Genomic DNA, 14,586 nt, shown 5'->3' on the forward strand with positions numbered 1-14,586 from the left:
CCTCTCCAGCTCATCAGAGAAATAAACAATTTCCTAGGTGCTGATATTCCCATGACTTCATTACTGCCTGCAAAATGCATATGAATATGGAGGCTGGATGGGGAACCCAGCTAGTCTCAACCATTGGATTTCTAGCTGTTCCACTTCAACCATGTCATCTATTTCTTGTAAGGATCATGGAAATAAATGAAGACCAACCAAATGAGAACGAGCAAAAGCTCTTTATCCAGAGCTTGCCCTAGCAAGAGAGTCAGCCACCATCACCTGTGTCTTGGCAAAGACACAAAGGCAGGCAGAGGAGTAGGAGGGCTTTCCAGTGGGAAGAAAGGAGAGGCCTCAGTGTACCCTGATGGAGACTGTTGGCCTGGGGAAGCCAGAGGTGGGCTGACTAGAAGAAGGGCATCCTGTGTGATCCTTAGGGGTACATGTTTGGCTTTCTCTAGTTGGTCCTAAGTTGGAAGCAGAGACAAAAAGTAAAGAAGTTCTCAGTTATTAATCAAGTCCTGGCCATTTGGGACCAATTGTTACAGAAGTTATTGTTTGTCTTTCTAGATTGTTAGCTAGACAGGAGTCTGACTTCCTATAAGTCTGACCTACAACAGGCTGGCTTCCTGAGCTGGTTATTATAGATAATGGATTGGTTCCCGGGCAAGTTGTTTGCTGCAGATTGTGAGTCAGAATTCCACTTTTATATATGGCCTGGCCATTGTCTGTTCCTATATTCAGTTTCTCAGGATGCACAATAGACCCTCCCTTTTTTCAGCTTGCTAAATCCTTGGTACACTCCACATTGACCAATTTCAATTAAATAATGACTTATTTTTTAATGGCCTACTATATGTGAAGTGTTATGTTAGGCACATGAAGTTTTATAAGACATAGGCACCAATGTCAGGGAGAAGGAGCCAAAGTCATTTGGGCATCAAGGGAAAGAAAGGTCAAGGCATGTGTTGCTTAGAATCTTCTACCACATTTACTGGAGAGGAGAGAAGAAGGAGTTCAGTGTTCCTTTCCTTTCCCAGGTCAGGGAGCTTGGTCCAAGCAGAGAGCTTAGCCTTTGCACCTTCACATCAAGAGTTGGCATTCTTTTCTGCTCTGCAGGTCAGATCCCCAGGGCCATGTCCAAAGTCCCACTACTCTTGGTAAGCCTGGTGCTTCTCTCCTACAGGTGGATGATCTGAAAGCCAAACTGGCCACCCAGGAAGTGGAGCTAAAGCAGAAGAATGAAGATGCAGACAAGCTGATTCAGGTGGTGGGCATAGAGACAGACAAAGTGAGCAGAGAGAAAGCCATCGCAGATGAGGAGGAGCAGAAGGTGGCCCTCATCATGCTGGAGGTGAAGCAGAAGCAGAAGGACTGTGAGGAAGACCTGGCCAAAGCAGAGCCAGCGCTCACGGCAGCCCAGGCAGCTCTCAACACCCTCAACAAGGTAGGAGGAGTCTCTGCGTGCCTGCTTGTCCCTCAGGGGCAGGAACAGACTCCTCCTCTGACCCAAAGACAACTAGGTACCCTGGTGTTCCAAAGAGATACAAGGGCAAAGATGGAAGGGCATAGGGTGGGCTCCAGCTGCCACTGATTTATTCATTAAGCACACAAATATTTTTTTAAACTATCTGCCAGGCTCCACGAGCTACCAATGAAATCCCAGAGACATGAGTCCAAACCAGTCAGGACAGGAGAGGCCAACTGGCCCAGCCTCCTCACTTCACAGATGATAAAGCCAGGGCCCAGAGAGGAGAACTGACTTGCCCGAGTCACAGACCTCAGTATCAGAACTGGACTTAAACTCACATCTTCAGGATCCAACCCACAGATCTGGCTTATACATCCCATGGTCATTTTACCCATTAGGTACTATAGGACATGTGAGCTTTTTAAAGCCATATAAAAATGTTTAAGATAGAAGATTAAAATAAGGTGTTGCCTCAAAAATATGGGGAAAAAATCTGCATAGTCAAAATTAGCAAGTATTCAATTGAGTGGCAACAACGTGTAATTTTTTGTCAACTAAATTCAGCTCACATACATAACCATTTGGTGGAACAAACATGACTCTTGAGATGTAGCCATAAGGTGATTTTATTTGGGTTCCTTTTAAATTTATTCCATGCATTGGGGAGAATACGATTAGTTACTTCTATCATTTTTCACAATTAACCTTCTTTCCCATTTGGGTAACTATGGCTGAGGGGCACAGGAAGGAAGGAGGAAAAAGGGGCAGGCAGCCTCATGTCATCAGGAGATACCATCAGAAAGAGACTGAAAAGCTGACCCTTTCTCCATTGGGATGCCCCCATAGGCTCTTTGGAGACCCTCCACCAGTCATTGGGATCTCTCCCCTGCAGGTTGCCTTCTCCTCCTTCTCCTGAGAGTCTAGCAATTTGCTTGCCCCTTCACATAGCCCACTTGGTCAAGGGCTAAGGCAACTTATCCAGCTCTGCCATGCAAGCAGCTCATCTCTGATCCGTGGGAGACTCCTGTGTCTTCTTTCCCCAAACACACTTTGAGAGTGTTGACCACTCTCTCTACTTCACTATCAGAGGCTCACCCACTATTCTCACACTCTAGATTCCTGGGGTGTAAGTTAGACCGCAGTCCACTGTGTTGCTTAAAGTACAGGGGAAATATTTAAGCTCTCTGAGTGGTCTCCTTAGGGCCCCTCCTTCTACACTTGATGTGAAAGGTGCAGATGCCCTTTCCTCCCTTAAAGGCAGAGTGGGCGAGACTCACCAACAATTCTTGCTAAAAATTCCCTCTTGATCTTCACCTTGCTGACTCTTTTATACCCTCAATGCAGGTGAAGGGTCTAAGAGTCAAAACAGTGGTCTTCTGGAACCTTGTTTTATTAGTTTTGTGTAGCCATCTCACAGCTCACTTTGGAAGGTAGCGTCAGTTGGCTTAGGGCCTCAGCAAATCTGAAACCAAACTAGGAAGATTGTAAAATTCTGTTGCATATAGTTATATACAAGTTGTATTTAATGGGAGATGTGAATGCATTTTAGCACTTTTTATGACGTAGGGTGGGGGTTCCCTAAAAGTAAGGGTGCCTAGGGCCTATAAAGACCTCAAATGGGCCTCTACCCTACGTCAACAGAAAATTTAAGATTTCTCCACTAACAACTTTTGAGTATTGTCAGGTAGACCAGCATTGGAGGTGCAGCCCAATTATGCCACCACTTCTTGGCCTGAACCTTTTCATACAGCCAGGCCAGGCTTCTCTCTGACCCCTTGCAGTGGCGTCCACTTCAACCTCTATAGGCCCTTGATTAGACTCTACTACCCCTCCCCCACCTATCATTTAAGACCCCATCTTCTTTCCTCTCATTCTGCCTAAATCCTACCCATACTTCAAAATCAAACTTACATTCTAGATCAATCTCTCCCTTTTCTGATTTCCAGACCACAAAGATGGACCACTTTATTTATGCACTCACATGTAGTGGTCACTGATCACTTCTTGCCAAGAAGACTGATGTCTTTCATAAGATCTCTTGACACAGGGGTTATATTTTCTAAGATGAGCTGAGTCCAAACACTGGCCGAACTATTTACTGTGTGTGGCCCTGGGAACGATTTTACCTTCTCTGAGCCTCCCTTTCCTCTTCTGTAAAACAGAGGTAATAGTTGTGTAGTCCCCTTAGGTTGCTATAAGAATTAAATGAGATAATGAATGAAAAGTACCTAACAGATGGCAGTTACTCAGTAAATGTTTGTTGTTGTTGTTGATGTCATTAAAACCAGCATTATCTCTTCTGTTTCCACAAACCTGGAAACGACATGAATACCCATAAATACTTTTGGTTAATTTGTTGGCTGGTTAGTTAGTTGATTGATTATTGGTAGAAATAAACATATAAAGTTGTAACTCACGGAAGTGATGGGATAGGATTCTGAAAATGGCACTGGATCTGAAGTCTAGATATCTCTGCCACAAAGGAAGTGAAACCCATTTTTAATGAGTGCCTACTATGTGCCAGTCAATATGACAGGTGCTTTCTTCTGACTGGCTGTGTAGCCTGGCATAAGTCACTAACATTCTTGATCCCTCAGTACCTTTTCTCTATTATATACAAAGGGGCAGAATAGGAATTAATGGGCTCTTTATCTCACACTCCCATCCTAGCTACAAGGAAATTCTACCTTCAAAATATACCCAGAATTCAAATGCTATAACATTTCTACTGCTACCACTCTGGTTCAAGCCACCATCCTCTCTTTCCTGGACTTTTACAATAGCCTGTCCATGGCCTCCCTGCTTACACCCTTGCTATGATGATGCTTTTGCCCACTACAGCAGTCTAGGTGATCTCTTTAAAACAGCAGTTTGACCACGTCATCCTTCTGTTCAGAATCTTCATTGGCTTCCCATCATATTCAGAATAAAATCCAAAGTTGTCACCATGGCCTACACCCACACTCACCTTGCTACATCTCAGACACTCCCAGCACAATCCCACCCCAGGGCCTTTGAACGAGAAATTGCCTCTGTGTGAAATTTTCTCCTCCCAAATGTCCCCATGGTTCCCTCCCTTTCTTCTTTCAGATGTTTGCCTAAAAGTTACCTTATCAGAAAACAAATAATAAAAGTATTTCTTAATTTCAGAAAAAAACTAAGGTATACAAGAAAGAAAACATAACCCAAGGTAAACAGGATTTATAATCCTAATCACATACATACTGAACATTATGTTAACTAAAATTTCAATATAACTGTAATGGGAGAAGGACCATTAGGAGGGAAAGTAGGGCAGTAAAAATGACAAAATAATCCCACTCTGCAATAGGAAGTCACTTGGCAGCATCTAAAATAAAAAACATAGCAGCATAAGCATGTTCTGTATCAATAAGGAGTGAAATCCAGAGGCAGTGATGGAAGAACTGTAAGCAGTGGCCTCTGGAGAGCTGGAGTTAGAGTGTGGTGGGCATGTGTTTGGTCCTCAGCCTTGTAGCTCTATTGGAGTTTGTAAACTCTCTGCGTGTATTACATTATCAGAAATAAAAATTTTCCATTTGCTATGGCTTGAGAGCACAGAAATGGGCATAGCTAACTGCCTGGCCAGGTAGGAACTAGAGAAGAGAAAGCCCATGAAGCAAGCATGGCAAGGATGAGCATTTTACTAGAGGGAGAAGGAGGTAGAAAAGACTACCCCAGAATGGAGCAATGTTTGCTCAGACATGGACACATGAAAGGGTGTGGTGTGTCTGAGCCATGGGTGCACGAGTGGGCGCCTCAGAAGCTGATGTGACAAGTCTCGAAAGGTGGGTTGAGCAAGATCATTAACCCTCCTGTGGCATCACTAAGAGGTTAACTGTGGACTGGTGTTTAATGGGTCTCAAACAGCATTTTTTTCATTGAAATATAATTGACATATAACATTATCTTAGTTTCAAGTGTACATCATATTGATTTGATCTGTGTACGTATTGCGAAATGAGTACCACAAGTCTAGTTAACATCCTTCACCACATAGAGCTACAATTTCTTTGCTTGTGATGAGAACGTTTGAGATTTACTCTCTTAGTAACTTTCAAATATACAATACAGTATTATTAACTATAGTCACCATGCTGTACATTACATCCCCACGACATATTTATCTTATAACTGAAAGATTGTACCTTTTGACACCCCTCACTCATTTCGTGCACCCCCTACACTGCGCCTGATGAAATAGATGAATCAGACTGTGCCCCATAGAATAAGGGAAGTATTGCTCCCAGAACCAGAGGACCCTTGGACTGTCTTCAAACCCCTCTGCATTCAGGGGACCCTAGTATTTAAGGACCACTTCCTTGTTTCCTCATCGTTTTCAAAGTTAACAATAAATCTTTACTTAATACACAAAGAACACTTGTAAATCAGAGCTTGGTAGTAAGTGTCTGTGCATTTTAAGTCTCTGCTTTGGCAGTTTTATTTCACTTTTATAGCTAAACTGAAATAAATCCGATATAGCTTTTCCTGCCTTGGTTGAGGAATAGTTTTGCTTGCAATTTCATGGCTTTTTTTTCCTACAAAGTTATTTGGAATTTTCTGTTTATTTCCTATTCATTTTTTACAGTGAATTTATTTTTTTTATTATACAAATAACATAATGGCATTTTCATTGTTAAAAATAACTCAACTAGTATAGAACATACAGGGTAAAATATAAAGTCCCCTCAGCCCCGGGTCTGTCCCAAGAGAGAATTCCTGTAATAATTTTGTGTGTATCTATTCCAAGCAATTTTTCTATGCATTTATATTTGTACAAATGCACATATAAAATGTATCATATTTTAAATATAAGTGGATAATGCCAACTTACTTTCTCTCAAGCAACGCGACTATTTCACCCCAGTACATACAGTGAAACCATATTTATTTAATGGTTCATAGAGTTCTGTGCTATAATCATACTCTATTTTCTTTAGCTACTTATCTATTGTTGAGTGTTTAATTTTCTTTTCTCCTAATACAGATATTCTTGTGCACACATCTTTATTGCATATGTGCAAATATTTCTCTGTGCCAAATACGAGGTACCGTTGTCTGATAGAGCAACATGGCGGCTGAGTTAGGCCCTTCTCCATCACAAAGATTCTTGTTCTACTCTTTGGGACTCATGAATTTTACTTCATTTGGCAAAAGTGACTTTGTAGAAGTGATTCAGTTAAGCATCTTGACATGGGGAGATTATCCTGGTGGGCCTTAAATGTGCTCACAATTGTCCTTAGAAAAGAGAGACAAGAAGGTCAAAAAAAGAAGGTGATGTGATGACGGAAGCCCAAGGGGGGAAAATGCTGCTGTATATGTATTTATAATGAAACACACCAAGATATAACTAATGTTTATCTCTTGGTAGTAAAATTATGAGTTCTTCTTGTTTTCATCTTTACTTTTGCTAAAATCTCATAATAAATATTTATTCTTTTAACGAAAGGACAATATAGTGTTGCCTTATAAAACAGTTAACAATAAGAAAGAAACGAAACTGTAAAAAACCTTGAAAAATTATCATAAGTTCAGATCAGTTTTAATATATGTGAAAGACCCTTCTAAACATAAAAACAAAGGATGATATCACCTGGAAAAGGATTATTAACTTTGGCTACATAAAAGCTAAATCTCTATATATCACAGGATATCATAAACAAATTTTTTAAATTTGAAAAGAAAAGAGTTAATATTTTTAGTATATAGAGAGCTTTCATAAATTGTGCTGGAAATCTACCATTTGTCTCCCTCCCTGCCCATTTATTCTTTGCCCTTCCCTGCTCTGTTTTTCCATGATGTGGGAGACTGACTTGCATCTATTGCATCAAAGGTCCTCACTAGCCCTCTGGCTTCCAGTCACCTTTGCCAAGATGAGCGCCAGCAAGGGACTGGAAGGAGGGAGAGAGCAAGATCAAGGTGTTCATTCCTTTGGCCCCATCCTGCCCTCAGGTGAAGATGATACCTCCTGTCAGGTTCGCTCTCCGCAGGATTCTCTCTCTCACTCTCTCTCTCTCTCTCTGTCTTTCTCTCACTTTTTCTCCAGATTCTGCTAACCACATCTTCCTCTTGTCCCTTCAGGCCCAGGGATGGAAATGGAGCCACCCCAGCTCCACCCCGCCTAACATTCCTAGCCCATGGTAACACACTATCTCTTAGGTTTCTTCAAGCCACACTTTTAGGAATAGTTCCTTGAGTTAGCTCTCCTCACGTTCGCCAGTGTGTTGTATCATCTTCTTGCCTGCAGGGATGCTGACTAATACAGCAATCAAAAAGAAAAAGACAAATGGCCCAGTAGAAATGTAGGCAAAAGTCAACGCCAAGCAATTCACAAAACAGGAAATTCAAATAGCTTAAAAACACGAAAAAAATGTTTATCATCACTAGTAAATATATTCACACATATGAATTATGCCAATATTATGATCCCACTTAAGTCTATTAAATTGAAAAAAAATTTAAATAATGTTACCAGTTGTTGAAAAGGATGGGAGTATATATAGACTCTCTCAAACACTGATGATGGAATTGGAATTTCTGGGAAATAATCTGATAGTATGTACAAAGAACACTAAAAATCTTCCTACTCTTTGACCCCATAAATCCAGATCTAGGAATATTATCCTGAAGAACTAATCTAAGATTTTCACCAGATTTATGTATACGAATGTCCAGCAAAGCATTATCCATATGGTAAATTTGTGGAAATGACCAAGGTTTACAGAAATTGAATCTGTTTTGCATAAATTGTGAGTCATCCATCTGATGGTATACCAACTTTAAAAATAACGAGTGACTTTCTCTCATGCCTCCTCTTAAAATGATCCATAAGTTCTGCCTACACTGTCTCCAAACTATGTCCCAAATCCAATTCACTTCTCATCGTCTCCATGAATAAAGCCCTGGCCCAAGGGGCCTCAGTCCCCTGCCTGGACAATACCCAGCCCCCTTCACATGTGCTTCGTGTCCGCCCCCGCCCTGCCGCAGTGGGTCCACACCACAGCAAGCTCTCAGAGAAAAACCAGATCATTTCACTCCCTGCTGAAAACTTTCCGATTGCTTCCCACTGAAGTTAGAGTGAAGTCACACTCCTCCCCATGACTCTGGGTCCCCTGGCGTTCTGGCCCTGACTGCCTCTCCTCTCTCCTCTCCACCACTCTCCTGACCTCCACCCTCTACACAGTGGCCAAGCTGGTTCTGCCTCCCGCCTCTGCACTTGCAGATTCATGCTCCTGGAAGAGCCCCCCTGCAGATCTCTATAGAGCTGCCTCTTTCCCGTCATTGTCATTGTCATCCCAGCTGAAATGTCACGTTCTTAAAGTAACCTTCCCAGATCTCCCTCCCTAACTAAAATGGAATCATCACTCCTCAAGAATCCTCTATCCCATTAACCTGGGGTTTTTTTCAAAGCACTTCTTACTATCCAAACTATCAAAGGTTGACGTCTTTGTTGCCTCTTTCCCCAACCTGAATGAGCAAAAGGACTTTGCCTTTCTTATTTACCAGTGTATCCCCCTTTACCTAATGAATGGCTGTGCACACACATTTATTCATTCACTCACTCACTCAACAAAGACTTATCGACTGGCCTCTGTGCACCAGGCACTCTTCTGGGTGCATGTGATACATCCATGAACAAAGATTGCTGCCTCTGTGAAAATTATATTCCATCACAGGTGAGGGGTGAGAGACAAGAAGCATAATGAAAACGTAATTTATACAATGCATTAGAACAGGACAGATGCTGTGGAAAAAGAAAAAATGTAGAGCAGAGTAAGGAGGAGCTCTGGGGCTGGAGCAGCTGGGGAGGAGGGTGGGAGGAGGCGGAAGTTGCAGTAGGAAAGGCGGCGATCAGTGTGGGTCTCCTTGAGAAGGAGTTGGAGAGAAACTTGGAGAAGAGCAAATTCATCAGGCAGACGCCTGGGAAGAGCAGTGAAGGCCAAGGCAGCAACTAGAACTAGAGCCCTAAGGCAGAAGTCGGGTGGAGGGAGCGGAGCGCGCCTGATGTTTGCTAGCTCAAAACCACGTCTGTCTTCTTCTGAGAAATGTTTCTTCCAGCCTTGTGTTCCTGTTCCAGTAATACCATGTCGCCTGCCCCGCGGTGATTGGTTACAGGAGCCCTGCCTAAGGAAACAAGATCATTTCCCAGGACTTTTTTATTTTGACTTGCATTAGAGAAAGTCTCCTTCCCTTCCGGTTGCAAAGTGATGGATGTGAGCCTGGAGCTGCCGGCACCCATTCATTCCTTTCAGTTGTTCAACGTGCATGGTGATGAGTACCTACTGTGTGCCACTTTCTCTTCTAGGCACCAAGGCTACAGTGGTTAGCAAGACAAATGGGGTCCCTGTTCTCATGAAGAAGAGAAATAAAGTAATTTGACAAGGAAAAAGTGTTAATTGTTTCCAATTGCTGTGAGTTCTCTGAAGATCATCAGGGTGCCTGGATAGGAAACAACTAGGAGGGGGAGGCTGGCAGGGAGACTCTTTCTGAGTGGGGACATCTGAATTGAGGTCTTGACGGATGAGAAAGGATCAGCCATGCAAATGGCTTAGGAAGAAGTGTTCCATGCAGAGGTCCTGAGGTGATAATGAGCCTGGCAACTCAGTATGCTGGGAGGAGTCAACTGTGGCTAGAGCTTCGAGAGAGACAGAGAAGGTGGCCCAAGTTGAGGTCAGAGAGGTAGGCAGTATGCCTTGCAACACAAAGAAACTGGAATGCAAAAAAGAAATTCGTGCACAGAAGGAAGAAACAAGAGACAGTCCACAGCATCCTACAAACATCCAAAACGCCCTTCCACTCGTCCTTGCATCTAGTTCCAAGCCCATCCTCCCAGATGCGTGAGCGAGAAAATCTCCCTTTGTACTTCAGCTGGGTTTTCTGTCACTAATACCAGAAGAGTCATGATTAATTTGTAGATATAATGAATATAAAAAAGACTGGAAGGAATTATGTTACTGCACAAATGGAGTTCTCCTATCCGATGCACATTTAAAAAGCCAATTGTTACAGCATCAGCTTTCAGCAGAAGAAATGAAGCTTTATTTTGTGAAATTGATCAGCAAGGAGATGGGGGCATATGCTCTCAGGTCTGTCTCCCAGATCGAGGCCTTGGCGCACGCTTTATGGGATGAAGGGCAGGGCGGTCTGAAGTGTGGAGATAGATGATTGGAGGTAAGGAGAAGTGAGGTGGTTGCTGATCTGTGCAAGTGTAGTCAAGCTTTCATGCCTCTTCGTAGGATGCATGTTCACAAAATCATGGCGTTACCATGATCTGAGGGTGGAGTGTTTACCTCCTTGACGTCAAAAAGGCCACTTCTCGAGCATGTGCACAGGCCCATGATGGGTTGATGGTCTCAATTGGCCTGAACTGAACAAGAGGTCCCAGTTCCTGAAAAACCACTCAATCACTCTGTTGATAAGATGGGGTCAGTTGAACTGGTCTTGGAGGGCCCACGGTTACAATTACACTGAAATATTAACAATGATGTATCTTGGTTATAAAATTGAATTTCATCTTTACACATTTTTGTAGTTTCTTAATTCAGTACATTGAACATGCTTAACTTAAACTATCTTTAAATTCTGGGTTTTTTGTTTCTGATTGTATGTTCTCACTTTGCCCTCTCTCACCTAGCGGAGGCCACTCTGAAAGGTACGCTAGCATACCTCCCACACTTGTGCTCCCCTACATTTCTGCCCATGACAGGTTGGTCATGACCAAATGTGAAAACAGTTGCAAAGGCAAATGGAGCATCTTCCTAGGTACTCTGATTGGGTGCTAGAAATAATTCCCCTTGCTTGTAGATTTCTAGGCCCAAGAGCACCCCAAAATTAATTTGACACAATGATCTGATCTTTGAAATTAAGATTTCCTTCCCCTTACTTACAAAATCAGCCCGAAAGCCAGTGCTTCTGAAATCATAGGCTTCTCATTGACCATCACAACAAAACTTAAGTCAACTCCCTAACACATTTATGACACAATTTCACTTACCAATTAACAGGTCTCCCTGCTACAAATTTACAGATGAAAATGCTGAGACCTGGAAAGTTTAAGTGGCTTGCCGAGGTCACGCTTTTCAGCCATATCCTTCTGGAGCAAGTGAAACTTAGAGCAAAGGACAAACCGACATCTAGGCAGAGGCAGCCACTGCACAGGCTGTGCCTAGCTTTCTGTCTGAATTATTTCTTGGCAGAAAATGCCGCTTTGCTATCAGGACAGTCAAGTCTAGTTAGAACAAGCTCATGGAACAAAGCAGTTTAATTAAATAAAAATATATTAGTTGGGTTACAGTGCTATTCTCTTCAGTCTGGATGTAAATTAATTTATAATAACCGTATCTTTTATTCATGTCATGCTACATATTTCAGAGTGTGTTAGCATCCTTATATTTTTCAGTTGGTTGTGAAATAATTGTGTGTTTATAATGGGCCACAAGTCAGTTAAAGTGCAAAAAGAACAGAGCTGGGTCTCAGCTAACATTCGTGGAAGTCAGAAGCTGCTGGAGAGTAGCTTTGGTTTGCTTTTGATGGGTCATGATATTTAAAATTCAGAGGGCTGCTGCAGGCTTCAAAGCAGCCCTTTCAGATTGATCACCCCAGAGCCTGACTCCATTAGTGGCCGAGGGCAAAGAAAGCCCGTTCATTTTCCTCTAACGACCTGCTTCTCCTTTCCCAGACCAATCTCACAGAGCTGAAGTCCTTTGGCTCTCCACCTCTGGCTGTCAGCAACGTCAGCGCTGCCGTGATGGCGCTCACGGCCCCCGGGGGCAGGGTGCCCAAGGACCGGAGCTGGAAGGCCGCTAAGGTCACCATGGCCAAAGTGGACAGCTTCCTGGACTCCCTAATCAATTTCGACAAAGAGAACATTCACGAGAACTGCCTCAAGGCCATCAGGCCATATCTGCAGGACCCTGAGTTCAGCCCAGAGTTTGTGGCCACCAAGTCTTATGCAGCTGCGGGCCTCTGTTCTTGGGTCATAAACATTGTGAGGTTCTACGAGGTGTTCTGTGATGTGGAACCCAAGCGCCAAGCTTTGAGCAAAGCCACCGCGGACCTCACTGCTGCCCAGGAGAAGCTGGCAGCCATTAAAGCCAAGATTGCGGTAAGTGAAGCCATAACAGCCCCATCCCCTCACTAGGCTGCGTCTAATACAAACACCTGCCACCTGGCATCCAGAGGCAACTTTTAAAATTTCTTTCTCAAACACTGTAGTCCAAACAAGACAAATCCACTGGACCATTGGTTTATGCTTTGCTCCTAAAAGATTTTCTCCTTTTCCTGTGAGGAAAGAAAAGATGACAGATAGGTGTGTATAATAGATGGACCGTGTTATCCACAGAGCCAATGGTTATCTTATTAGCTGCAAATGAATTTAACATTTTTGCACATCTATGGTGAAGAACAAAAGATCAAAAATTGGAGATCCTTTCTTTTTCCCCTTTGAAATGTAGGTGTTAGCCCCCCATCCCACCTTTTGCACCTCTTATCTTCAGTTCTGGCCAGCTCAGCCATGTGGACATGTGGGCCTGCTGGGCGTGTTTTCTGTTCTCTGCATTGTTGTGTTGAAGCTTTTCAAAGCAAGCAGTATATTGTGGTTTGGGGGCAGTCCTTTGACCGTAAATATAAAACTGTGGTGTCATTAGCTTTTATTAACCTCTCACTGATATTTTGATTATAGCTGCCTCACCCAGGATTGGAGGATGGGGTGATTTTGGATTCACACCTATTTGAGAGAGATATCCCTCAAACTCCACCTTTGCCATTAAGATAGATCCTACCAAAGCGAGAGGTAGAAATTGGAACCCCGTAGGGTGGCGTAGTAGCTAAAAATCCATTGGTAGACCTCATTTCCAATTCAAACTGTAATATTTACTGATGTGTGACCTCTAGAAAGGTCTTTAAAATGCCCAAACTTCAGTTTCCTGCAGTAAAATTGGCACAGTAATGTCCCCCCTCCATGAGACTGCTGTGAGGATGAAAAGAGAGAATGTTTTGAAGCAGGAGCCCAGAGCCCGGCCAGTAGGAGTGCGGGGAGCTGGGCCACCCCTGTGGTTACCACTGCCTCTGAGGACTGCTTGCCTCTACTCTCCTTCTGCTCCCTCTCCTCCTTCCTCAGCTGCATGTGCCATCACATGCATGTGCAGGCCCTGGTAATCAGTCACTACTGTGATCAAGCTCAACCCAAAACGTTCCTGGATCTTTCATTTCTACACATACATTCCAAGCAAGTAAGATTTTTGCTGCAAATTTCTCCTGATGATAAAAAGGGTTTTACAAATTGTGAAAAGTAAGATTGTAGAAATTCTGCATGCTTCAAGTTTCATAGGTTTATTGGTTGTTAGATTAAAATCTATGGCTAAAGGCTCTCATTCAAAGGTCCTTGCAACCAATCTCTCTCTAAAGAAAAGATATGTTGGCAAAGCAACTAATCTCCTCTCAATATGTTTGCTTTGTAAACCCAGATGTTCATGGACCAGCTTACTTAAAACCGGCGATGATCACCCTAACAATGGCCCTCTTCAAAGAACACCAAGTACGAAACACCATAACATCCCCGCGACTGCCTTTTGGGGGAAAAGACCTCCCAATAATTTTCATATCCTTCAGTCTCTCCCAGAAAAGTGTCACGGGAACTGCATTTTCAAAGATCTCTTTTCACAAGTTATTTTAACTAAAGGAACATTTGGTGCAAAAGGAATGTTTTCAAAATGTTTATACTTTTTCAGTAGCCAACATTCACACGATGGGCCCACTCAACCTGTGAAATAAGAATATTTTTGAAATACTTGGCTACCTTAGGAAGGCGCTACTTTTCTGCCAAAATATTTTCTGAAAAAATGTATTCTCACTTTTAACAACCTCCTCTCCATCCTTTGCTTATCCGCATGCCTATCAACATCCCAAGAGTTGGGGCACTCCCCCCAATAACAGAGGAAATGGGCTAACACCCATCGCTAACATGGAGGCCCACGAGGGTAAGGAAATTCTTCCCTCTGTGTCACTGAGACCACTGCCAGCCTTCTCCACTTGCACCACCCTAAGCTTTAGTTTTAGGATTTTAGGATCATTCCAAGTAAATTTTATATTCAAGATGCATAAAGTGAAAAAAGCAT

The 14,586-nt window shown here is 42.9% G+C and overlaps 1 protein-coding gene across 12 annotated transcripts in view; it reads left to right on the forward strand.

The window, feature by feature from the left end:
• DNAH9 (dynein axonemal heavy chain 9) overlaps positions 1-14,586 on the forward strand; it is a 313,704-nt gene that overhangs the window by 210,313 nt on the left and 88,805 nt on the right. For all 12 annotated transcript variants that reach the window (XR_011523200.1, XR_011523198.1, XR_011523197.1 and 9 more), the window contains 2 exons: positions 1,169-1,429; positions 12,150-12,575. Coding sequence is in view for 7 of the 12 variants with exons in the window: in XM_070561099.1 (XP_070417200.1) it covers positions 1,169-1,429; positions 12,150-12,575 (687 nt within the window). In the remaining 5 variants the exon portion in view is untranslated. The remainder of the gene's footprint in view (positions 1-1,168; positions 1,430-12,149; positions 12,576-14,586) is intronic.

The sequence above is a fragment of the Equus przewalskii genome, chromosome 10 (assembly GCF_037783145.1).
Source record: "Equus przewalskii isolate Varuska chromosome 10, EquPr2, whole genome shotgun sequence".
Lineage (NCBI taxonomy): Eukaryota > Metazoa > Chordata > Mammalia > Perissodactyla > Equidae > Equus > Equus przewalskii.